The sequence below is a fragment of the Ixodes scapularis genome, unplaced genomic scaffold (assembly GCF_016920785.2).
Source record: "Ixodes scapularis isolate PalLabHiFi unplaced genomic scaffold, ASM1692078v2 PGA_scaffold5__190_contigs__length_132052651, whole genome shotgun sequence".
NCBI classification, from domain to species: Eukaryota; Metazoa; Arthropoda; class Arachnida; order Ixodida; family Ixodidae; genus Ixodes; species Ixodes scapularis.
Window position 1 is genome coordinate 100,134,643 of NW_024609880.1, and position 26,164 is coordinate 100,160,806.

Here is a 26,164-nt window from a genome sequence, read left to right on the forward strand (position 1 = left end):
AAAGCTCGACAATGCTTAGACTATAATATAAAAAAATGACCGCACCTCCACGTGGTGAATGATGTTGATTGGGACGAAGCTCTGGTGGTTCTGATGATACTGATATTGTTCATAGGTAGTGCTGATGGTGCTGATTTTTTTTATTGCTCATAGGTAGTGCTGAGTTCAGGGTTTTGTTTCGATTTCATTATTACTGCTTTATGGTCGGTGAAATGCAGAGCCAGTAGTTCTTCCAGCGGATCAGCTTGGACCCGCTAGAAGCCGTGGGAACGCATCTCCACCGCTTAGGTCAGCGCTCCATGTCAGAAAGAGAATGTATGGTATGGATCGTGGTTATATACGCATTTGAGTATTTGACCGCAGCGCCCTCTCGTCTATAAACGTTGAGCCAATGCATGCAAAGTTTAACGCGATTATCAACGCATTTGACCGCAGCGCCCTCTCCTGTATAAACGCTGAGCGGCTACATGCAACGTTTCATCCATGACATCCCCAGCTCTTGAGTTACTACCACATCTCAGAGCCCCGTGCTCGTCCCGCAGTCGTGGCTGAGTGGTTAAGGCGATGGACTAGAAATCCATTGAGGTCTCCCCGCACAGGTTCGAATCCTGTCGACTGCGCAAACATTTTTTCTTTTTTTAAGACAGATGAGATGGCAATCGATGTGAGCACGGACGCCGCACAAGGCTAGACCCTAAGAAGCTTCGCCACTAAAAAAAAAAAAAAAAGATTCATATGGACATCCGGCAGGGGAAACTGAGATGCCTAACATTTCTTCCACCTTCACCGCGTAACACGATCACATGCCGAGAGCAGGAGCGTCGTCTTTCCCCTTTGTTTCTCACTCTTCCGCCATAATGGCTTCCTCTGCTGCACGCACAAACACTACGCTAAGCTACAGTTCTCCGTGACTGTTCGTCTATAGCCGCGCGAGTTTACGTGGAGACGAGGTTTTGTTAAAGTCGGATTCACCTATGCTGATACAACGTAAGTTTGTCTTCGTTGATGAAACTGATTCCTGTTTGTGACTGCCGTTTCTACTTTCTAACCGTTAAAAGGTATGCGTTAAAGTCAAACGCATAGAGATGCCACTAAACTCACTGGCAACTAAAAAAAACGCAGTTTGTGGCTTGTAGGTTCACGCCTTTTTTTTTATTTTTTTTATTCTTGCATTGTGATTTTTGGTTAGGCCTACTCATCGTCTAATGCAGCGGTCTCCTTGACTGCCTGGTAGAAACTGAGAGAGAGAGAGAGAGAGAGAGAGAGGAGGAGGAGACGAAAGCGCGCAGGGACGTCAAAACACCGAACTCCGGTTGGAAGGATTAGAGTTCCAACTCGTTCGAATGCCGAAATTCAGCGTTTGGCGTTCGCGTTCGAACGCGTTCAAAGGCAGAGTAGAGTCAAAGGCTTGCGTCTACCCCACCACTCATTCCAGACAGAGCTCGGTGTTCTGACAACCCCACGCGCTCCAGTCTCCTCCTCTCTCTCAATTCCTACCCGTAGCGTGTCTGTCCGCTTTTATTGGAGTAAAACCGTAGCCTCCTCTATGCTCACGAAGCCTGGCAGTTCGGCGACGGAACCATATAGAGTGCCCGGTCGCAGATTTGGAGCGCGATGATCTGGTAGCACAGAGCATCAAAGAGTCATTTCTCGGGGAACCTGGACGTCAGCGCACAGCTTCTGCCGCGGCTAGGACCCGAGACACAATTGTTCGCTCGGGAGAAGTGTGTTTCGGCGTCTCGCCGCAGCGGGGCGCCAGTCACGTGGCACTCCTCCTATTCGTTGTCTGCCGCTCCACCTTTTCCGTTTCGACGGCCGCTTCTCGTGGCGATCTGCCAGGCTCTGTCAGTATATAGGAGGCTACGGTAGAACCAAGCAGCGAACGAACGCTCAACAATGCATTCCCAGAAATGTGTGCCATCGTGTGTTCGCTCCATTCCTTAGTGGTTTGCGGCAGCGCTCCCATAGAATCTTGTGTATGTAATACACAAATATGGCTATAACACCGAAACGTTACGTTTTGAACGATTTGCCATGCTACCACTCCTTTCTACCATATACCGCTATTTTTGTGCCGAATGTTCAAGATGATGACGTGTAAACTACAGGTTCCTCAGTCGAATAAACTTTTCGACGTATTGCACACTACGAATAGTATCCAAGTTAACCGTAGTGTACAGTTTATTCTTTGGAATACAAAACTCCTTATGATTTTATAAATTAAATAGAATCCCTTACCAATGTTATGGCAAATTTTCTAGTCAGTTTATGTGTCTGTGTGCATCTGGAGAAAAATATATTTCAGAGGCTCCTCACGCAAATTTTTGAGAAACAGAGAAGTTCAAACGAGCTCTATTTATAAATACAACAAGATACAAGACTTGCGATATGACTGCAGTAAACTACAAGAATCGATAATGTGCTGTGTACAATTTGTTTGTTAGTTTTTCTAAAAAAATATATTTTGGGGTTTCTGAGATTGATTTTCCAAATAAGGTGGATTCGCCCTCGATTGGACGTTTACGATCATTTCCAGTATTCTGCTACTTACATCAACAAACTAGCAAACAAAAAGCAGCTGCTTTATATTAAAAATATCTACAACTATTCAAAAAAGTTTTCAAAATATTCTCGCTAAGTATTGACATTATGTGATTTTAATAAAGAGATTTCATTTGTAAGGTATCAAAGTACTGCGAATGAATAAACGATTTATGAGGGGATGATTGTTCTTGTGAACGTAACATTCATATGACAAAAGTAATATTTAGAAAGGTACTAAATGTTTACACTAATTCAATTGTCCCAATCGCCCTGCACAGATGCAGCAAAACAAAAACAAACAAAAAAACAATCGGGAGAAGAGCGTCTGGAAATATCCGACTTGATATCACAATCCTCAAGAAGGGCAGAGTCCAAGATTTTGCAATATCACCGACTTGTAATCGCCCACCCTAATTTTTTTTTTCGTCGCAAGCTAAGAATCTTATTGATGCCAAACGTCCCCGGACAAGGTCCGGGTGCCCAAATTTTAAATACTGAACAAATGCCTGAAAAAAGTGTTGCGGCTGGGAGGGGACGATCTCGGGTGCGGAACCCGGAAACAGGTCTATGGTTTGCTGATCGCATAGCCCCGAGGAAACAAACCTCGAGTGGGATCACCGGAGTAGAACATTTATGTACAGTGAATATACAGGTATCTAGTTGGCCGACAGCTCAATTGACGTCTTCGGGCTCTGTGAGCCCATATCATAAAGCCCTCCGAGGGCGAGAAGGCCCTCTGAGAGCCTTTTCGGGAGTTCGAATGTCCCCGAGATGCGGGGCCGGCTGATGCAATTGCCATGTGTTCTTTCAGCGAGGTGCAGATGATGCAACCCGTAGCTGCTCTTGCCATGCTGTAAAGCATGGCAAGAGCAGCTGATGTAAAGTGTCGACACTCTTGCCGCTCGAACTGAAACACAACACCGACAGACGCACGCGCACACACGCGCGCAAGCCGGTGTTTTTCCTTGCGGGCGGGGGCTCGCGGTTCCAGATCGTCTCGTGGCTTCCGGAAGACGTATCAGTAACGTAGCCAGGGGGGAGGCTTATGGGGCTTCAGCCGCCCCCCCCCCCCCTCCCCCGAAATCCAGCCGACCCTATAATATACACGTGCATTTTGACGCCTCCCCCCTTCCGCACCCCAAGTCATGGACATCACGGTCACCTCAGCAACCCCCCCCCCCCCCCCCCCCGACAATTCCTGGCTACGCCACTGGTTTAGAGCCCTTAGCCAAGACCCTCACTCGCCTGATGTCTCAAGGGCTTTGCGCGTCGGGTAGAGTAGCGTGTTCTCGGGTGGTCTCTCCTTCAGCTCTCCCAGAAACACAACAACACTCGAACCATGTCCACTTCGAGACATGCTCTCTCTAAGATGGCCCATTTTAGAGGATTTGCCAGTGCAGCAGCTTGTAGTCAAGAGCCCTAAATTGTCTATTTCATCATCAGTTAAGAACTCGGCCAACCTCAAAAAGCTCCGGGATGAGGCGCGGGTGCCCGAATTTCAAAAGACGTGCGAATGCGTCGAAACGGCCAAACCATCCCCACTTTGAGACCGGTCTTTCGCAAAAAAGACTTATTTTTATATTTGTCCTTTTACCAGGACGTGCTCGATGACTTAGCATTCTTCATTCCGCCTTTAATAGGAAACTGCGCTGTCTTCCAAAAGTTCTGAGCGGGTGCCTACATTTTAAAATATGAACGAATAGGTAAATAGCCGAGCCATACCCACTTTGAGACCGGATTTCTCCAAAAGGATATATTTTGGAGTATTTGCCATAGTACCAGGATGGGCTCGAGGGCTCTGCATTTCATTTTCCGCCTTTAGCTGTAAACTAAGTAGTCTTCAAAACGTTCCCTGGCAAGGCGCAGGTGCCCAAGTTTCAAGAGATTAACGAATGCGTAGAAACAGCCGAACCATCCTCATTTTGAGACCGGCTTTTGTGCTTTTCCATGATGCTCAGCAAGTTTTTAATTTGAACAATACCTTTACGTTTACTAATTAAAAAGTTATTGGGAAAGTTTTATGTAATTATTTACCTTTTCGTGACTATTAGCCCGCCCATATAATGTTCCCCTGGCCGTATAACTTACGTAGTAATACTACATTAGAGCAGCCTTACAATTCTTTAAAAGCGATGTGAAAAGCCTAAAATATACACCTTGTATACACCTCATAAATGTAAGAAATGTAATATTGTGGTACATTTGAACGTGGTGTAAATGACGCGTAAGCGATAGTTTCAACACATGGTTTCAGTTCAAGTGCACACGCAGCCGACGTATACGAGCTAATGGCATTAATAAAGCAGCGTCAAAAGGGAAAGTCACTGGGCTTCTCCACGTACAAAAACATGACGATACACCATGATGGTGCGCTTTGTACGCAGTCTGATTGGACCCCTCATCTCGTAGCGTCGGCTGAGTCTGAACTAAAGGTGAGACGAAGTATAGACGATATTGCCGCGTGCGCAGCGGAGTTGGCAACGTCCATGAGACAATCGGTGACAGGTATAATACCGAAAACAAATTACCCATGAAAGTACGCGATCGGCTGGTGACAATGGGCTTATTAGTTTACCGACGGTAGGTCATAAAATCTTTGCAAGAATACTGCCTAAGCGCTTTAATAGTGCGCTGCGAACAATAGTCGGAGAACATCAAACGTACGCATTTAAAGGACGGGAAATCTATAAAATATGCGAATGACACTTGAAACGCGAACGCAATGCAAACACCCAGAGCTGTTATGCAGGCCGATCTAAAGAATGCGTTCGATAAGGTATCGTGCTATTTCTTTTGTTTCCAATCCTGGGAGATTGCGAAGTGGGCTAGCGACATCTGGGCTATGTTAAAATATGCTACAAATATATAACAACTCGCCTTTTAGTTAACAGATGCAAATCTTCCTTCATATCACTGCCTTCTTCGGTTAAGCATGGTTGTTGTCACCCGTTCTATTCGCATTGTATTTCGAGCCTCTTTGTAAGGCAATTCTTAAAGACCAAAATATTCGAGGAGCCAAGCTAGCTGTGTCACCCTGAACTCACCCGTCAAGGTACAACCTTATGCGAATGATGTGGGCATCATGTGTGCGTCAAGGTCGAAACTGCGACCTGCTCCAAGGTACACAGAAGGGTTCTGCAGCGTGTCAGGTGCTGAAATGAGCATAAAAAGTCAGCAGGTTTCTCGCTATGGCTATGGCCGTCCAAGCCTGACTTGTACATCGGTGTCTAATGAACTGCATCACTGTCAAACTACTTAGGAATCGGCTTGGATCTAACGAAACTGTGTAGTGGGAAAGGCGGTGTGAGGTTACAAGTTGTTAGAGGCAAACCTGCCGAGTGGCAAGAAAGAAAGGCATCTCTTTTAAACCGAAGCTATGCTTGTAACGTGGCGTCCTTCTCCTGTGCACGGTACACAAACTGTGCCCTACCAAAGTAGCGAAATGCAAAATGTGAAACGTATTTGCGCACCTTTTGTTGCTATATTTTTTTTATTTCGCATAAACGAGGTTTAGAGCTGGTTAATGTGAACATTAAGCTGAAAGTGCATTGGTTTATGCTTTTTCGAGATAGTCAAAATTCTGTCCTGTCCGGCATTGCAGGCCTTAGGGAAAAGCACGGTGGGGAAAAGGTTCCTTTCCTCGTGGTTTAACGCCAACTACGTGGACTACGCGGCTAAGAAAGCACCAACCAGTCTTGCGTTCTAACAGAAAAAAAACCGGAAGCGGTGAAGGTTTTTTGAATGAATATTTCTAAAGAGTACCTAAGCAAGGTGGAAAAAAAAGCGTTTATATTGGACTTGGTGATGCCACCACCCCTCTACCACTCGGGCTTTGCGGAAGCGGACGGATCCGATGTATTTCGGCGTTTACGGAGGTACGTCCTGTTTGGCAGGATATAAATTTTATTTTGTCAGGTTTCACATGGAAGTGTCATCAGTTAAAACATGAGAGTAGAAAAAATTAGTTTTTCCTCCCATGGGGCCCGAACTGTGCCCTTTTATTTATTAAAATTTTGTCCATCATTTTTTGTTATCGGCAATCTGGTGTATGCTAAAGGCGAGCACTTGAAGGATTCTCTCAACACCATCATATGCGTATTGCACAGAAGTTTATAAGTCCCACCATAATGGGATCTTCCAACCAAATGGCGGATCGACGTCATGTGAAACATACCTCTACACAATTGCAAGCGTATTGAAGCGTTCGGGGGAACAAAACTTCCCCACCACCTGTCAACAGATATCGCACCGCGGAGGTGTTCATTCGCGGGGGGATCGGTGGCCGAGTATTCCATTTTCGAACGCACGAGCGCAAGGAAGTGTAATCATGAGCTCCGAAGGAGCGGCGATAACGGCCCTCGCCGGCCGCGGTGATACTGTTTTTCCCGGCTCAAGTGAGTACAAGTTTTTCCTGCCCCAGCTTCCATCAGGTGATTCAATGAAGAGAGAGGTCGTCCTTCACTGCGACATGGCCGGAAGGCCATACAGGATCGAGGATTCCCGGCAACCGCTCGACGAACTAGGGGTCCTCAGGGAGGTGGCCGGAATTGGGGCGTACCAGATGTCCCATGTCTGGCTGCTTGACCTGAGGACCGACGCGGCCAAACTCAAGCTGGTGAACGCAGGGCGGCTCGCTGTCAAAGGACGCACCTGCATCGTCGTGGACCCCTCCAGGCAAGAGGTGCGCATCAAGTTGCACTGGGTGGCGTTCGACGTGTCGAACGACACCATCCGCAAGGCTTTCTCGGAGTACGGCGAGGTGAAGGACGTTGCGTCCGATCGCTGGAAGGTGCCGGGCTTCGAGGGAGCCGAGTCTACCACCCGGATAGTGCGGCTGGTACTCCGGGAGGGTGTCAACCTTGACCGCCTCCCCCATCAGCTGCGCTTAGGAGGCGGCTTGGTATTGGTCGTCGTGCCTGGGAGGGCCCCAGTATGCCTCCGGTGCCGTAGGACGGGGCATATTCGTCGAGACTGCCGGGCTCCCAGGTGCTCCGAGTGCCGCGCCTATGGCCACGAGCGTGACGACTGTGTCCGCTCCTACGCCCGAGCCGTGGGACGAGGAGTCAACGAAGACCACGTTGACGACATGATGGACGAGGAAGAGGCGGAGAGAGCGGCCGCGCCCGTGAAAACCCAGGCCGAACAAGCCAAGAGCGACGACGCTTCCGGCACTTCCTCTGAAGTGAGCAACCCCGTGCTGCCGAACAAGCCGTCGACTACGGCTCCTGCAGATCCACCTGCAGTCGAGCGCTCGACGGTACCTCCAACAGGGAGCGCCGGCGGCGCAGCTGGTGCTTCACCATTGCCAGACGAGGTCTCCATCACACCAGAAATGGACGTCGAGCTGGGCACTGCGAAGCGTAGGTTCGAAGACGTCACGGACACGACTGTTCAGGAACTTCGGCTGCGTCAGCTCGAGCGCAGGTGGAGAATGGTGTCGGGCGGGAGCGGAATGGATGGCCACCAGCGGTCCGGCGCAGACCGCGGAGGACCACGCGACAAACTGTCGCAGTGAACGGCAGTGTAGGCGGGTTGGCCCTCATTAACCCATGGTCTCCTTACCAAGTCCTGTCCGAATAGCGACCCTTAATGTCCGAGGCCTCTCAGATCGCAGGAGGCAGAGGCAACTCTGCCGTCTAGCAGTCGAACAGGACCTCGACATCATCGCTGTGCAGGAGACCAAGGTCGAGAGTGAGGACCAGACCAACTTCATGGTTAGACCTTTTTCGGCGCGTTACGAAGTGTGTGTTAGTCACGCGGTTGGGTCGTCGGCGGGCTGTTTGTTGTTAGTGCGCCAGAGTTTGGGTGCAACAGTCGAGGCGGTGACGGCGTGTGATTCAGGGCGTTTTGTTGTATGTGATTTTGCATGCATCAGTATTGCAAAAGTGATCGCCTTATTATTTTTCTTGGCGATTTCAATTGCGTCTGCTCTGCTGGGAACAAGTCCAGCTCAACGCCCTATCGCGATTTAAGCACCGAGAGCCTTCTGAGGTTAATCAACGAGTCCGGCTTTGATGACGTCGGGGAATGTTTGAGGAATGGCCGCGAAATCCAGTACACCCATTTCCAAGGGTCGAGTCACGCCCGTCTAGATCGAGCGTACGTTTCTTTAGATTTGATACCATTATGTTTTGAATATCGCGTGCACCCTGTTTCCTTTAGTGACCACTGTCTAGTTTTCTTTTGTATGCGTAGTAAATCCCAAGCCAGGAAAGTCTTCAGCTGAGAATTATGGAAATTGAACGCGAAACTGTTGGAGGATGACATTTTCACTGCCCAAGTGCAGGCCGCGGTTGAAACACTGGAGAGCCAGAAAAAATTAGGGTATAATGTGAGATGGGAGCTTTTTAAGCAGGAAATAAAAATGAAAGCGTTAGAGCAAGCAGGCGTACTTAAAAGCACTGAAAGAAGCAACGAAATGTTATTACGTACTAATTTGCGGATACTGCTCAAGGAAGAGTCTAAAATGCCTGGGGCATACAAAGACGATATTTCTTGTGTGAAAAATAAACTCGAGATTCTAGATCGGGAACGATATTGTGGGGCGATTGTTAGAGCCAGAGCCGAAAGATGGTCAACAGGCGAAGCGCCAACTAAGCGTGCGCTGAGCCTTGAGAAAAGATATGCTCGGCGTAACGAGATAACGGGGGTAGAAAGGAACGGATCAGTTACAACCGATAACGAAGAAATCGAACTCGCATTTTTTTAATATTACAGTAGATTATTTGCGTCCTGTCCAGTAGATGTCCAGCTTTTTAAAGATGAATTTTTGGTTTTTATGCCGCGCATAGATGACGAAACGAAAGAATTACTAGAATCGACCATCAGCGTAGAGGAAGTGGTCTTTGCAATAGAAGCCCTAAAAACGGGAAAGTCCCCTGGCCCAGACGGCCTAAGTGCAGTTTTTTATAAGACTCAGAAGCACGAAATTGCCGCAGTCCTTGCCAAGGTATTCAATGAAGCATATGATTTGAATATGTTGCCTCCATCTTTTATGTCGTTGCACACAGTGTTAATTCCCAAAACAGATGACGCAGTTAAGTTGCAGCACGTCACAGCGTATCAGCCGATCAGTGTGACTAATGTCGACTACAAAATGTTAATGAAGATCTTAGCAAGGAGATTGCAATCTGTAATATCAGAAATAGTGGGGCCCCATCAAACTTGCGGCATTAAAGGAAGGAATATTTGCACCAACATCCATAAAGCACGCAGTGTTCTGAAGTGTTGCGACTCAATGCGTACTTGCGTTGCGATGCTCCAGGTAGATTTGGAAAAGGCTTTTGATCGCGTGCCTCACGACCTGTTTTTAACCATTCTCGATCATGTAAACGTCGGCGCTGTTATCCGGGAAGCTGTCAGCATGGCGTACAACGGTTGCTCGACGAGACTTATGGTGAACAAGTCGGTCGGAAAACGTATAAAAGTGAATCGATCCGTCCGCCAAGGGTGTCCTTTGTCACCACTTATTTTGCATTTACATAGAATCCCTTTGCATTAGTATTTTTAAAAACAGTACTATCAGTGGTTTTCAGCTTCATGCAACAGAAGTTAAAGTGTTAGCGTATGCTGATGATATTGCAGTGTTTTGTTCCAACCGCGAGAGTATTGTTCAAGTCGTTCACACGCTTAAACGTTACTGCGAAGTCAGTGGCAGCTCTGTTCACTGGGCCAAGTGCCTGGGATTTCGGCATGGAGAGTGGAGCTCTACTCCTTGTCGTTTGCCAACATGCAGTGGGTGACCACCCCGGTAAAATATTTGGGAGTGCCTCTAGAAAATTATCGCGATAGCGAACCCTATTGGCGACGGCAGGTGGTGGAGCTTCGCGGAAGAGTACAAAAAAGTCGGAGGTATGATCTGTCTATTTTTGCACGGGCCACAGTTTGCAATTTGTTTTTTGTCGGCAAACTGTGGTACGTTCTACAAGTTTTGCATTGTTCGCGTGTAAATGTGCAGAAATTGCACCGGGTATTTGCAGTGTTTATTTGGGGTTCCACGTGAGAGCGATCAAGTAGGACGAATGTTTTCCGGCGCGTACGCAATGGGGGGCTTAACCCCCATTCACACTGGAAGCGGATCCGCGTTCGCGAAGCGGTTGCGAACGCGGTTGTGTAAGGATTCAGTACAATTGCACGCGCATTTGATGACATCAAATGCGCGTGCAATTGTACTGAATCCTTATACAACCGCGTTCGCAACCGCTTTGCGAACGCGGATCCGCTTTCAGTTTGAATGAGCCCTTAGTCTGACGCATTTGTTTTTACGTCAGGTTGTTAATCGGTTCATGTATTTTTGGGACATAAGTGACCCCTTTTTGCGCACCGTTTGTCAAGTGAGAATTGCAAGCAGGTTGCCTGAGTTGATTGTTTCCACGTCTTCGATGTCGGGTGGTATTCATGGATATTTAAAGGAAGTCGTTGCCTCATGTAAATTTCTGTTATCTCGTTTTTCAGTTGAGTATTTGAGTGAGGTTACTCGGAAAAGATTGTATAAGGCTGTGTGCGATACTGTGTTTCCTGTACCTCTATACAGAGCCTTATACTGTGCAGGCCCAGGGCAAGATGTCTTGAAGCGCGTTAAGCGTATGGTGGTGCCCGCAGGCACCAAGACTTTCTTCTTTACATTACATTCAGGTACACTGCCGGTCAAGACATGGCTAAACGGGAGGGGACTTTTTGTACCGTGGGGGGATCACTGCTTTTTATGCAAGAAGCCAGAGACGGTCGAACACGTGTTTCTTGAGTGCTGGGATGGGGTCTTCTTCTGGGACGTCCTCCAACGTACCCTGAAAAAGGACCTCCCCCTGGATGCGCATGGAATCCGTTATCTATCGGTTAAAAACGAGGAAGGTTTTCCCTTTGACCTGGTTATGCTGCTGGGTCTGCACAGTATTTGGAAGTCCCGAATGGCTGTACACAACGCTGACAATAATGTACGGGAGGCGCGGGAATATTTTCGTGAAAGTGTATCACTGTTAGTTGAAGTCAACAGAGCACAGAAGTGCGAGCCTGAGTGGCTTCCGCGCATTGAGGCACTTTTGTCCATGAAACAATTTTAGCCTCCGACGCCAGTCACTTCGGACTGGTTTAGTTTAGCCTTGCCCTGCTCCCTATGGTTTGAGCGATATGCCTGCCTATTTGACAATGTAAAAAAATTCGGCAATAAAGAAAAAAAAAGGATCGGTGGCCGAGTGGGCTAAAGCGCACACCCAGCTCGACGACCATGTAGCGAAAGCTCGCGCTGCAGAACCCAAAGATCCTGGGTTCGAGCCCCACCCCTGCCCGTTTCGATCTGGATGAGCATCGTACCGGCGTGCGGTCGTGTATCACTACTGCGTGGTGCACGTTAAAGACCCCAGGCTAGCGGTTGTACTGCACTGGCTAAATTGTTCATCTACAGCGTGTGACTCGTGACAACTAATGGCTGACCAACTACACGCTGTATAAATATCCCCATAACCCAATTTTTTGTTCATTCGCGGCACGGCGTCTGCTTTCCCCCGGTGCTGCGCTTTCGTGAAACTTTTGCCGGGTACTCAAAGATCTGGCTACCGTACACGCTGGGTTTCAACAATCAGTTTCGTCAAACAACTTCAATCAAGCACGAAATATCACCCATGGCTATTTTTATGAAAGCCTGCCACCAAGACCACAACAACTGCCACAGCGCTGTCTGCCATGGATGGATGATAGTGACTGTACCAGCTGTACCATATCTAACGGGCGGTAGATTGCGTCACCATACTACTATAGAGTGTCTAGAGATAATATAGTTCTATCAAAAAGATGCCCGACCGTGGCCACATTCGCGGAGCGGGCAAACGCGATCTAGCAAATAGTCATAAAGGTCAGAGACAACATTGCAGCAGTCGGGAAGGGGATATGAATCAACGGGTAAACAAATGTGTGCCTGAAATGCCTAAGCTGGCAATCCACCCTTAGATACATCATGAACAGAACGAACCACTAAACATAGCATACGTTTTATGCCTTATCTTCACTCACAAAAATCAAAACACAATTATCTCTGAAGGCACATATACATCCCATTCAGCGTCAACTATAAGAACTATAAAAATGCGTGCGGTGACTCTTGTGAAATACCTTAGATCACAGTATCGCCATGAAATGGTAAGGAAGAATGATAAAGTTATCAGTATGTTACAACCGCAACACACTCATTATCTCATTTTTTTTATCTTTGACGTTAGTGTTTCTTCACTCGACACACACTCTGCTTTGGTGGGAATTTGCACATGGTGTAAATGTTAAAAGTGAATACGCCACTTGGGGACAGATAAGCCTGTCGCAAATTTCAGGGCATATTTTCAAAACTTTCCATGGTAAATATGTTATCTGAATTTGTGAGAGTTTACAGAATTTTTTGGGCTAGTAGCTTTCTGCTCACAAAACCGCGCTCACGGCAATAGGTATGTAATACTGAGAAGTTGGGATTCTGCTCCTCATTTCGTCCTAAAGCTAAAGAAAAAATAATGTGATGTCAATTTCTAGCACACTGTCACCGAAATTTGTCCTGAAGTAAGATTAAGTGTTCTCTGCATTTAGTCATGCACATAAAACTCTTCTCGACTCAAACAAACCCTTGCCTTGTTTCTCCACTTTTTGTAATTTTTGACATCAAGAGAGATGTTTTATTACCATTATACACAGTTTTTAACGTTTGTTAATGAGCACTGTTTTGTTTTATTTTAGTTTATGACAATGCTACGCAGCTTTTCACAGGGGCATCTTTTTTACCCATTGTTTAAAATCAGTTTGCGTGACATATACCTGGACATAAAGAAACGTTCAATCTATAGCCCATAAAATAGAGGTCAAGCCTCATAGATAGCAGCACTCTATGAAGGACATCGCAATCTATTCTATTAGAGTATATCCTTCTATGCTGTACCTTATGTCGAGCAACTCCAGTATAAAAATAAAATCAAACACAAAAAGTCATACACAATAACAAAATTGAAACTGACCAAAATATTTACAAATTTGCATTAGGTTGAATCAAAATTACCGATTTTCTTTAGCAAGAAATATTGTGACATTTCTTTTGTACGTTCCTCGTACGCTGAAGACAAAAATAAATATTTAACGCCAAGGCTAATAATAGAAAAAAAGATACGAAGCAGCTTTGACACTTATACTAACAAAAAGGAATACTTCTACACTACATAAATCAACCATAATATAATGCCCACCAAAATGGATACGAACAAAACGAAAGTAAACCTGAAGGCAGCGGAAAAGCGAAGTAACAAAAATCAAAATCCCTCAATAGAGACTACGACAAAACCGATGCAAGTAAAATAAAATAAAATTAACAGATAAAAATAAACAAGACAATAAAAAAAACTTTTCTTTTTCTTCCGAACTTTGACATCCCCGACGCGGTACAACCCGAGACCGTCGACTCATCCGACGTCGCAGCGCGCGTTGCGGCGACGGTGCACAACGGCGACGTCGCCGACGTCCGCGTCAAGGCTGCCTCGACTAACGAGGAAACATGGCCGCGGAGCGCGCCACGTCTTCTCCTCGCCGTCCTTCGAACCTCGCCGGGCCGCCACCGCCGTCCCCCGTGGGAATCGCCAATCGCCCAGAACAAAAGGCAGCCAGACACCGCATCAATATCAATGCCCCCCTCCCCCCTTTTCCCTCAAAGCCCTCGCCTGCAGAGAAGCAACAGTTACGAACCGGTGGACGTGAAGCAACGGTGCAGCAGTGATTTTCCTTTCTTTTTTGCATTTTTTAGAAGCAAGGCAGTGTCCTTATCTTATAGGTTCCGTTCAACGCGACCGCCGTGTTATGCGTGTCGTCAGAGCGGGACTCAATTCGCTTCGTGTTGGGACGAACCAAAGCCGAGTTTGCGTGCATTTCTACGCCAACAGGCGACTTCGACGTCAGGCCTCTGCGGTGAGCGCTGCTGCCGGTGGGCAAAAGTGAGCTTGCTTGTACACGCCGTGTTGGTCTCTATGCGGAGCGACAAGTTCGTCTGCTTCTTTTGGGGTTGTGGTGACGTCAGAACGCCGAGCTCCGATTGGATCTGAAAGAAGGGTAGTGGGTAGACCTCAATGCTAGCTGCTTTGAGGTCAACCCACTGTCCTTCAATTGTGGTGACGTCATAATGCGATTGTGGTGACGTCATAATGCGATTGTGGTGACGTCATAATGCGTCTTTTGCATTCTGACGTCACCGCAATCCCTGTAAAGGAAGCAGACGAACTCTGCGCTCCGCATACCACCTACAGGAAGACAGCGCCCGTGCAAGACGTCATCGTTAGTGGACCGCCGGTCCGCCCCAAGTGGCAGAAACGCTGAAGCTCGACTGGAGTACGCCGCAAGGCGGCAGGCGCGTGCCTCTGGCGTCGCAGCGTCTGCAGCGTTGCGGCGTCCGCGCTGTGAGACGCTCCAAGACGTCAGCGCTGGTGGCAGCGCTGATGCGAGGTACAGGCGGCACTGCGCGGATCCAGAGTACTATCGGGGAAAAATGAAATGCGAACAGAGGAGCGCGTGGCTCGCGGTACAGGCTTCGCCGCCTGGAAGTGAGCCTAGGGGAGAGGGTGCGTGGCCTACTTCGATGTGTTCACTCCCCTCGATTGGCGCTCCCCAAGCTTCCGCAGTGCGCCTCTTAGTGCGCTGAAAGCTGTCACCGCTATCTTTGCCTGCCCGGCGAGTGCGGCGAGCTTCTTTGCACCGCACGCGCTGAGCCAGCAAAGATAGGCCTGATTAGGGTGCCTACATGTTCGGAGCGGAAACATGTAGGCACCCTAGGCCTGATAGCTTTCAGCGCACTAAGAGGCGCACTGCTGAAGCTTGGGAAGCGCAGGGGGAGGGGCGTGAACACGTCGGAGCAGGCCACGCACCCTCGCTCCTAGGCTTACTTCCAGGTGGCGCAGCCTGTAGCGCGAGCCACGCGCTCCTCTGTTCGCATTTCATTTTTCCCCGATAGTACGTTCGCGGGGAGAAAGGCAGTCTTTTGTACTCCTCCTCATGCCCTACGATGGACTAAAGTCCAATGCTACAGGCCGCGAGGTCCAATCACGAGTAGGTTAGAAACCACGTGGTATATTTGCTTCGTCGTATGCGCATCAGTGCGCCAATAAGCGTCATGTGGAGGCGAGTTTTTCGTCTGCTTATCGAGCCCTCGCAGCGACTCCGTCTGCTGGCTACTACTACTAAAGGAAATTAATACCGTCTAAAAGCGCTGTGGGGAAGAGAACCTGGCATCAGGACCAGTGGTCATTAAGAAATTAAGTTGAGTCGGATCGAGTGTTCGACACGAAAGCGTATGTACGGACCACGTTTGCAAAAAGATACGGGTCCGCGTACGTAGACGAACACTGGATTGTATTGTTATCGCTAAGGCGAAACTACTTTATGGCAGTGTTGCCTGCGCACCCTCCAACTTCTCCAAAGAATTGACGTTTTTACAAAATATGGCCACGAATGTTCATGAAACTAAATACCATGCACCTTTGCTCCACCAATATAAAATAGCGCGCTTGCACAACAAAGAACCCTATGCATGTGATTAGTGCTCTTCGTACTCTGCGTGTCGGAATTTCTCTCGGGCACTCTTTTGCAATGTGGATGCGAGCTTTTCTGAGGCGGTGCTCCGCCCACCAGCCTTCGGGCCCTAGTCCATAGTAGCGAGAGACAGGCTAAGGTGGTATCGCCCCAGGCCCTCGACGCTCGTGACGTTTTTGCTCGATCTCGGTAGACTTCACCGCAGAAGGGTATGGACCAGTGGAATTCTGAACGGCTAACAGGTTGTTTTGTTCGGTGAGAGTCATTTTTTGTGCGACATGATTGGTTCAGCTTGTTCGTAGCGTTATCTTCGGTCCATCTGATGAAGAAACGAGGAATGCAAAACGGTAAAGACTTCGAAGAGGGTTACTCTTAAAACAAAAGAGTGAGAATGTAAAAGCTGATCGGGTGGAGAAAAGAGGGAGAAGAAGCAGGGAAGCATATAGAAGGGATGGGAGGCGGGAACGTCGTCGAGCGAAAACCCATATTTATGAATCGCCGAATCAGCGTTGATCAAAACAAACGGCTCCCCTGCGAGGACGCCGTGTGGGAACTCCATCCGCTACGCCACCCCGTGTTCGCCGCGGCGACGGGACGAGGCGGGAGGATGCGTCAGCTCGATTTAAAAGAACCCCAGAAAGAAGGCAGGACGAGGAGAAAGGAACCGATTTGTTTCTTCTATGATTTTGTTTTATTTGTTTATACGTATGTAGCCATATCTTCCTTATCCTTTTTTTTTTTTTTACTCGACTGTTTTGTGTTGTTGGGTCCGCGCTTTGTATAAGCCGTTTTTGTAGTGTGTTTATGCGCGATATGCGTCGTGTACTTCAGTAAATCTGGTCGGCAAGAGGAAATGTCTCAAGTGAGGGAGAAAAAAGAATGATGCGCGTGTTTAATGGCTCTGCTTACCCAATTTACTCCAGATTTCTCTCTTTCCTTCTCTCTCTCTCTCACGAACAAGCCGAGTGCCGAAGCCGCATTGTAAGAAGCACCTCGGGCGTGTTTAACGACACACGTGCGTATAAAATAGACCGACACGTCGTATGACACATCGGAAAAGCTCAATAGGCTTGGAGGACTTGTAGTCACATATTTCAGCTTGGTAGCAGCTATATTAGGTTGGCCATATCACCTACAGTGAATAAATGCTTTAGTTTGGAGAGATAATACAGCGTCTTAAATTTGTAGACTCCACTTTAGGTAACCATATGTAACATAAAATTACTTTACCGTGTCAATCGTACAAGATAACGAAGTGCTAGTGAGTAAACTACGATAAGAATATATCTTATTCATCCATAAATAAATTCAGAAAAGAAGCGTGCAATTTTCTCGATAATGCAATCCAAAAAACGTCGCAAGACGCCAAGACAGGCTACCTCACACACATTCTGCCACAAATTCAAATCAAGCAAGACACAACTCTAGCCCCCATTAAATACGCATTCTACGATTCTTCCCACCGCCGAGTCGCAGCCCCAGTCGACGCGTTGCAGGCCCCGGCCAATTCAATCCACGGCGCTACACAAAACACGTCGGCGCCGTCGTCGCAACACGCCGCCGCAGCGGTGAAACCGTTGGCGGGATTAAGGTAGACCACTTTTTACGAGCGTGCCAGACACCCCAAAATATTCCTCCTCTACCCTTTACTTCTCCTCCTTTTCACCTTATGTTGGACCTCGGCGAACGTTACGAGATCGCACAGCCGCCAATGCATCCCCGCAAACGTTTCGCGAGCGCGACTACCTGAGCGCGTGCATCGCGCTACACCCCTTCCCATAGTCACGCGACGTTTACGCGGCAATGTAATTGGCTCCGTTGACTCGTAGCATTTTTACGCGCTCCATCGTAAGGCGAAGCATTCGTACATGCGCAGCCAGAAAAGCCCGCGAGATTTCCGCGCGCGAACCAGTTATAAACAGGGTTTTTCGCGCCAAGCCGCCGACGGTGTTCGTTAATAAATCCGCGAAGGCAATACATCGGAAGTCTAACTGCCAAAAAAACCTTCTCAGCTGAAATGGGGAGGTTCGCACGAGAGTCTGGCGCCTGGAAGAGATGGTTTCCTCGTAAAAAAAGTTGTCGTACGGACGTAGTTTGGTAGTTTGACGGCCAGCGCTCGCCTCCCGCCTCGACGACTCGCGTCCGAGTCTCCTTTGACGAGGGAGAACGCGTGATCGCGGTTTTAAGGCCGCGAATTGCTCGGGGTTTCGTCGCGTGCAAGAGCCGCCGCGCGTGCATGTTTACTGCATCAGACGATCGTGCGCTGGTGAATGAGAGAGAGAGAAAGAGCGTGCGTGCAAGTTTGGAGTAGCTTTCGTACGCGCTTGATGAATGGCCTCGCGAGTGATGTTCGCTAGTAAAGCGTGCGGATGTAAAAAAATACTGGGGTTCTCCGGCGTCGCTAAAAACGCCCTCTCCGGAGTTTATCGATCCGGTTGCATTAATCTCGTACGGTAAAGAGAAGAAAAAAATGGACGGTGCGATTAGTCTTAACGGGTACCGCCGATCCGGCGTCTGCGAAATGTACGTTGGAGAGTACAGAAGACCGGGCCAGGATACCGCGGTTCCTGACAGCTTAAGGAACGCAGGGGTTGCGGAGAGGCTCGTGAATCTCATTATCGATCCGCAGCCAATCATATTGCTGCGGATAAAAAAAGTTCAATAAACCAATCGCGAGTAAAGAAAAGCGCACACAACAAGCCATGTCCCGCGCTTCCGAATCAGCCGTCAGTGAACATAGTTGGCACAATTAATGCACACTGTCGATATAAACGGGAACATATTATGAACATATTGTGTAAAATTTAATCATCACAACAAACGTTCACAAAATGACTGATAAGTCAAGAAAGGCATGAGAACTTTATTATCGTAAAAATCATCCTTTTTCAAACGGAATCAATGGAAACATAAATCGGAGACAAGTACTCATCTTTTTCATCGTTTTCTGATCGTTATTTTTACGACTTGATGACAATTAAATAACTATCAACTCGTTTGCGTATCAACCTCACTTTGTATTGTACAGCGAGGCATAGATCCGCCGGACAAAAAAAAAAGTCGCTTTCTATATATCGTTCTTTAACAAAACAAAACAAAGAACTAAATTATTCCCGGAACCATTGCACGCCACAATGCTCCGAAAACTGCTGTAGAGAACACAATAAAAACCTGGGCAAAATCACGAAGACAAGTAGTACGTATACATTAGTTTTCCTAAACGCGCTTCCGCCTCTCCTCTTACTCCTACCGACCCTTACCTTTTCTCCTGTTTTTTTACTCGATATTATTGTTTTTCAAACTGCTTCACCGACCGCGGCATCGACCTCCACAAACCCTCCCTTGGAGGGGCACCAAACCACGGTCTCTCTCAAGAAACGCATCGAACGACACCACATTAGCGCCGCACACTCAAACAGCTCCTTCGCTCTCTTTATAGCCCTAACCGCAAAAACATTATTTTCCTTCTCCGACCACAATTTAAAGCCTTCCCCTCCCCACTACACTGCCTTCAAGGAAAAATAAAAAGAAAATAAACTCACATGCCGTAAAGACAAAAAAATAGGAAACACGTACCTCCCGAAAACGATCGGTTCTCATCCATCTTCCTTTTTTCCCCAGCCTTCCCTTACCTTCACTTAGATTCTTTCTTTCTTTCCTGTTCCCCATTCCAACCAGGCAAACGCACTTCGATGTACATGGGGACGCGTTAATAATAATTAGGCATTCGCCTCTCGATGCGACGATGCAACCTTACTGTATTCGCATCGTTTTCCCGTTTGTATTTTTTCTTTAACGTCTTTTTATTATTTCGTTTTTTGTTACGTGCGGTTCGGTCGTCGCGCTCGAAATTTCCACTCTTCGAGCTAATTACGACTCCTTGAGGGGTGCGAACAGCGACGACCGGATTCCCCAGTGTCCCCCGTCCCCATTTTCCCGTGGCCCCCTTTCCCCTTCCTCCCTATTTTTCCCTCTCTCGAGTTCTTTTCTCCTTCCCCAGGCTTCGAGTTCTCCCTATTACGCCCGCCTTCTTGGGAGTCCCGAATTTTTTTTTTTTTTTTTTTCATGCAGCGTACATTATAAGATAGCTGTATGGATACAATAATAAAGAGTGAGAGAGACAGGAGAAATATATTATAAGCATCAAATATTAAATCATAAGTATCATAAAAATGTTCAATGGAATGAAGTCAGCCGCAATACAAGACACCAAAACAAACCGAGATAAAATAAAATTCTTACCATCAGTTTGCTTTTGCGTTCATACGAGCATTTAGTTAAATTTATTGGTAACAAGACCTGCTTTAAAAACAAACAAAAAGCCAAAGACGTCGTGCTGCATGGCTTGAAACCGCAGACAAAAGCATGTAAGTGATAAACTTATTACCTTCGCTTTTGATAACCCTATAACTTTCGCATCGCCTGTATCAGTCGGTATCTCGCCCCATCTAGTGATCGACTTGGAGCTTCCTAGTTTTATTCACAAGCTAGCCCTGTTGTGAACTTTTGTTATTACGGAACGCTTGTCATATTTTCTTTTGGAAACTTCTTGATTACATGCGCGGTCATATCGTGTTGATATTGACAGGAAACTCGTATAAAAATTAGAATGAAATTATTATTACAAAAAATAAAATCGACAATAAAAACATGGCTACACAGGTTACCTCGTGGCAGACGACAATGGTTCAAGTTCCTAAGTTGATCGCGCAAGAAGCAAATACACCTTGCGTAATATATTCAGCTTTCACACACATTTCTTCCTTTTTCTGCGTTTCAAAAAAATGTCCGGACAGACATATATTACGAAGTAAAACCCAGCAGGAATACCTTACAACACAGTCAAACATCACATTTAGTAGTCTATTAAGATTGACCTTAATTCTGTTTTTGAACAATCCAGTACTAAACCTCATATGAGCAAATGACCAACGAGATATAGAACACTCTAATTTTATTCTTTCATGGCAAAATCAAAATATCTACCACCTATAAGGCATCCCGCACATGCAAGCATCGTGCATTGTCCTGGGAGCAATTTTAACGAATCGTTTATTCTCAGTGCCTTCTGAGGTGTAAATCGCTGCGTAAAACATCCCGCGGACTTAATGCCTTTTCTTGCTCGTTCAAAATGCAGGTCCCGAACGACTATGGCAATACTTCGTGCGCCCCTCTTGTGTTTTTTTGGTGAGTTACTGCGTTCACTTACCTTACACACTGGCCTTTAAGCATTCCAAGACTACGACTCAAGCCACTTTGTCGGACTCGGAATAATACTTGCGAAAAAAAACTAAGAACTGCCTTCGACGCCGTGAGTAGAACGAGTGCATGTTTTGTAAAGTTAATAATTCAAGTATGGTACTTGAATTTTTCTTTAATTTTACCGTTTGCAGATCCTTCAGAGCGTCGACTCGATTTTGCTAAAAAGAAAAAATAAACAAACTTTCTTTACAGATTCTTAGAAGAAAAAAAAAACGATAAAGCGTGGTCGTAGCAAATGCCATAAGAAAAATTAAAAGATCGCATCCAGCTAGGATCGAAGTCAAAAACCGCGCAAACATACAAGTGTGTTGTGACATTTTTTTTTTTTTTTTGTACAAGGTTTTTTTGTTTTTTTTTGCACGATGTTACCTTTTAGTTTTGCGACAACGAAACTGTGACTCAAAGTACATGGAAATAACGTGCTTTATTTTGTTACCAAAGTAACTTCATGTTGCCTGCAAATGAAGAGTGTGTTTTGCGTGTCTTCAACTCCTCTCGTGCGCTACGAAGGGTGGGCAGTATGTAAATCAAGTAATCACATTAATTGATAAGTTACCGTTATCGCTTTTCTAAATAATTTATCTTATTTTCTTCTTACTTTTTTTTTCATGAAGCCGCGTCACTGACGCACATTTTTGAAGCAAGTCCGATCGACGTAGCTCAGAAGGCTCCTTTGACCTCCACTTCTGATCATCAGTCTGACGCCGGATCGCTGCGGGATTCTTCGGACACGCTTCCGCTGATGGACCACACTCCCGTCGACATGGGCACGTACCTCGAAGCACAGTTCACGACTCAAAGTGCGCCTTTCGGGGAGCCTGTTGATACGAACCCAGAAGACCGACTCACCATACACGTTCGGGAAAGAGAGGAAGGAACAGAAACTGAAAAAACATCAACGACGAGAACACGAAGGATACGCCCGGACCCCAACCTCGTATACCCACACAAAATCCCCGAGTCAACATTACATCCAAGGATTGGCTTCAAGCCGAAGCCAACAGGGCCTATTAGAACAAAGTTCCTGCCTGCACCGGAAATAACGGATGAAGACCTGTCCCGGCACCTCGTCGAAGCCCTCGATGAAACCGTGGCCTTCAAAGAGCTGGTTGATGGGGAAAGTGAAGCGAAGGTAGACGAGGAAAAGCTGAGTCTCGAAAACCCACTTACCCTCCTGATCCGTGATTTGCAAAGCCGGGATCACGACGTGGACACCGGGCCGACTGGAATTCGCGAAGAACCGGATCCCGAGCTGCTGGTCGTTGTGGGAGATGGTGGGGCCCAAGAAGACAACCTGAGCCTCAAGACGTCGACCAAAGTCAACGCTGAATTCACGACCACGACCGTGACTAGTCTTGTCGTGGACGTAGAGGACCTCAGCCTGGACTCGAATGGGACCCGCGCTCCTTTTGTGAAGAGCTCTCTTGTTACTGTCGACGACGAGTTTGTGACACCAGTGACCGTGACGGACAGGACAAATGGGACAGTCGGCACACGTTCTGACGAGGATGATACCGAGCCACGTAACCTGTCTAGCACGCTTCCACCCATTCAACGCAGGGATTATGCCATTGTTATGAAATCGATGTTTAAGAACAACCCAAGTTCTCAGCAACACGAAAATGAACGAGAAAAACAAAGCCAGCAAACACTAGACTATAATAAAGCAGGCGCGGCTAGGGGTGAGCTTGATAAGAAATTTCGCGATGCTGGGAAGTTATTACCGACTAACTTTGGCAGGGTACAGAATTCAAAAAATACGGAAATACGCGCTTTTTTTAGGGAGATTAAGAGGGTACTCAATTTATTGTTCATGCAATATATACCAAGGCATGAATTAGAACTAAATGAAAGGTTGTAAACGGCGATTATAAACGGCGTAATGTAAGGGCAACATAACATTCCCCCTTGTGATAGGCTCCATAAGGTCCCTTGGTCGGTGTTGACTGCTCGGTGTTCCACGATTGACCTAAAGTTTAGCTTGGCCAAGAGCTCAGTATAATGCCTTTAGTAGGGTATATGGTGATCAATTTGAAAGCACTTCACTTTATTGTTATCGATGTATTGACTAAACACAGTATACGATATTCGAAAGGGATATGTATAAGGTTCACAATATAACGACATTCGGTTTATCTAGGGACGTGAGCAGCGTCAATCTTACAGGAAGGAGTTGAGTTTACACGGAGAGAGACAAAGAGAGAAATGGGGGTGAAGGTCTCATTTTGTTTAAGTCGTCATGGCTTGTTTTGTAAGGCTGCTACGCTTCATTTCTTTTTCCTCTCAGTTTTATATCGTTGTGTACTTTCGTAAAGAAAATCTTTGGCACTGCGTGTGCGTGCTCATTTTTTCACCTCTATCCTTACATTTTCCACTGCTTTCTTATATCGAATTGTACGCATTATTTTATTCTACCTATTTTCCACAGAACACACATATTCTTTAGGATACAAGAGACACACCGGTCACAGGGACATGCAGCCAATCAAAATGATACGTCGTAAATATCCTCCTCCCTTAATTACGACTTGAATATCATATTCACCTCTGTCCTATGCCTCGTTTCACTTTAGGTCCAGACGCACTAGACGTTAAGAGCTGATGGAACCAATCAGACAGCATCAAAGGCGCACCCTCATGGTGTTCGTCATGTTAATCTGTACGTGTTCTATCATCGCTGAATCAATTATAAACAACAAAAGGCCTAGTGACTTGCGCTTTTGACGCTCCTTGATTGGTCCCATTACCTCGTATTGCCGGCTGCGTCTGGACTTAAGCTAAAACGAAGAATAGCAGACATAAGCATACTTTGCGTCTTCTCACTTTCATTACTTCTGCAAACATTTCCCGTAGCAGTGTTTTGGAACATGTTAGAGAAATTCAAAATGTAAAACGTTCGTGCAAGCATACTAGATACAGAGTCCATTCGCGCATGCGTGTTTGTCGGATTCACTGTCGGAGCGAGGTTTTAACAGTTAAACCTCAGACACATAACACAGGTAGGGGTGACAAAAGAGCCTAGGACATTTCAATATGGTAAAACTTATTGCCGGTACTAAAATAGACCCCGTGAATACGACGCTTTGAATTCAAACAATCTCATTCGGCCAATTTCGGACGCTCACGCAAACTAATATGTATATCTAGAACCTCGATCCCTATTCAAAGTTTGATTACACAATATTTCTAACCGCACTGTTCTGGTTGTAGAATATCAAAGGATGTCACCAAATTCTAATGAAATCACTTGGCTTTCACTGCCCAGCTTAGAAAAACGCCCTTTTTACAAAAGGTCCAAAACAATTATTTATATCTCTCGTTACCCTCGTTGGTGAAAAGACGGAGATTTCCCTTCAGAATTTTGGACAAAGTTCCAGGAATACCTAGATGAATTAACGCATGTAAAGGCTCTCTTTTTTAGTTGAGGTAAGTCAAGACAAGACATCTGACTGGCAGCAAGCTTTGGATATAGGAACAGATGAGAGCCTAATGTCATAAGCTGGCACTTGAGCTCAATGTCCGGGACCATTGAAGAATCGTAGAGCAGCTCAGAGTACGCAGAGCTCAAACTCGAGTTGCAGAACCCGGAGAATCTGCGCCTGGTACCCACTCTTAAGGCCTGTTCACACATGTAGCGGAGCGCTACAAGCGTAGCGCTGACCTCGCGCTAAGCGCGTGCTGACGGGAGCGTTCACCAGCTTTGTGTCGCACCATCAATACTGTTGTTCATGGCAGACAATAAGTAGCAGACGACACGTGAGAAGCGCTACATTAGCGCTTCGCTGCATGTGTGAACCGGCCTTTATCCGTCATCAACAGGTGCTGCATCCGTAAGGCGTAGTGCAATCATAACTGTATACATACACTATAGTATACCCCAACCCAGCGAGTCGTGCTCCACTGTGAAAATTGCTCCCAACATCGATAAACTAGTATTGTAAAATCCCAAAGGCAGCTCGAAACACTAAGATTACAAAAATAGTTTTTTTTTTACGTTGTTTTTTACAGGAATTTCAAAGACATTCAGATTGAGGGTATTTGTGAAATCAGTGACCCAGCACATCCTACATGAATCACGCACTGCGTCAGAATTGTGAGCTGAATTGGTACGGAAACGAAATGTTTCCACTTCTATTTCTTTGTTTAGATGTGGTCCATGTTGTGCCGGCAGCCCAGAAACACTAGCCTAGACTGGTGTTTCTGGTCTTCAGGCAGAGAAGCCAAGAAAACTAAGTTTTAAAACGAATGAACAGATTTCAATATCGAGTCTGGTGGCGGTGTAAGACCCTCATGCTGCCAACCCTGCGCGACCACATATTTCAAGATGAGCCACACCAGGGATACTGTACAGCATGCAACGCCCTTGCAACGACGCAGCACGTTATCTGGGAGTGTCCCGAGCACACTGCGGCTCGCGTCGACGCCTTGGCTGACATTCCGGTTTATCAGACCAACCTAGCACCTTTGAGGACTGGGCGACCCCACAGGACAAGCCGCCGCCTACATTACTGTTCCTGTGGAACCAGCTCTGCAGCTTCTTCTATACGCTGACGGCGGACGACAGGACCATCGGTGACAGCGAGTGCGAACTTCATCGCACGGTTGCGGTGTGGAGCGTTTGACGACGTTTGGCAGCGTTCGTCGGCCGCTCCAAACGCAACTGTGTGTATGTAATGTTTTTTACTTGTTTTTTTTTCTGTTCCGGATGTTTTAGAGCAAGAGCAGCCATGCGTGGCATTGAAGAAAGAGGTTTTCTCAACTCAACTGGTGGCGGTCTGTGAAGCTCCGGTGGAATGCCGTCACGTTATGAGTTCCTAAG

At 46.8% G+C, this 26,164-nt stretch overlaps 1 protein-coding gene across 1 annotated transcript in view; it reads left to right on the plus strand.

The window, feature by feature from the left end:
- Positions 1–23,000, plus strand: part of LOC121048457 — a 98,811-nt gene extending 75,811 nt beyond the window's left edge. The window contains exons 7-9 of the mRNA XM_042294286.1: positions 22,005–22,201; positions 22,337–22,788; positions 22,940–23,000. Of these exons, the coding sequence (XP_042150220.1) occupies positions 22,005–22,201; positions 22,337–22,788; positions 22,940–23,000 (710 nt within the window). The remainder of the gene's footprint in view (positions 1–22,004; positions 22,202–22,336; positions 22,789–22,939) is intronic.
- Positions 23,001–26,164: the final 3,164 nt, after the last annotated feature.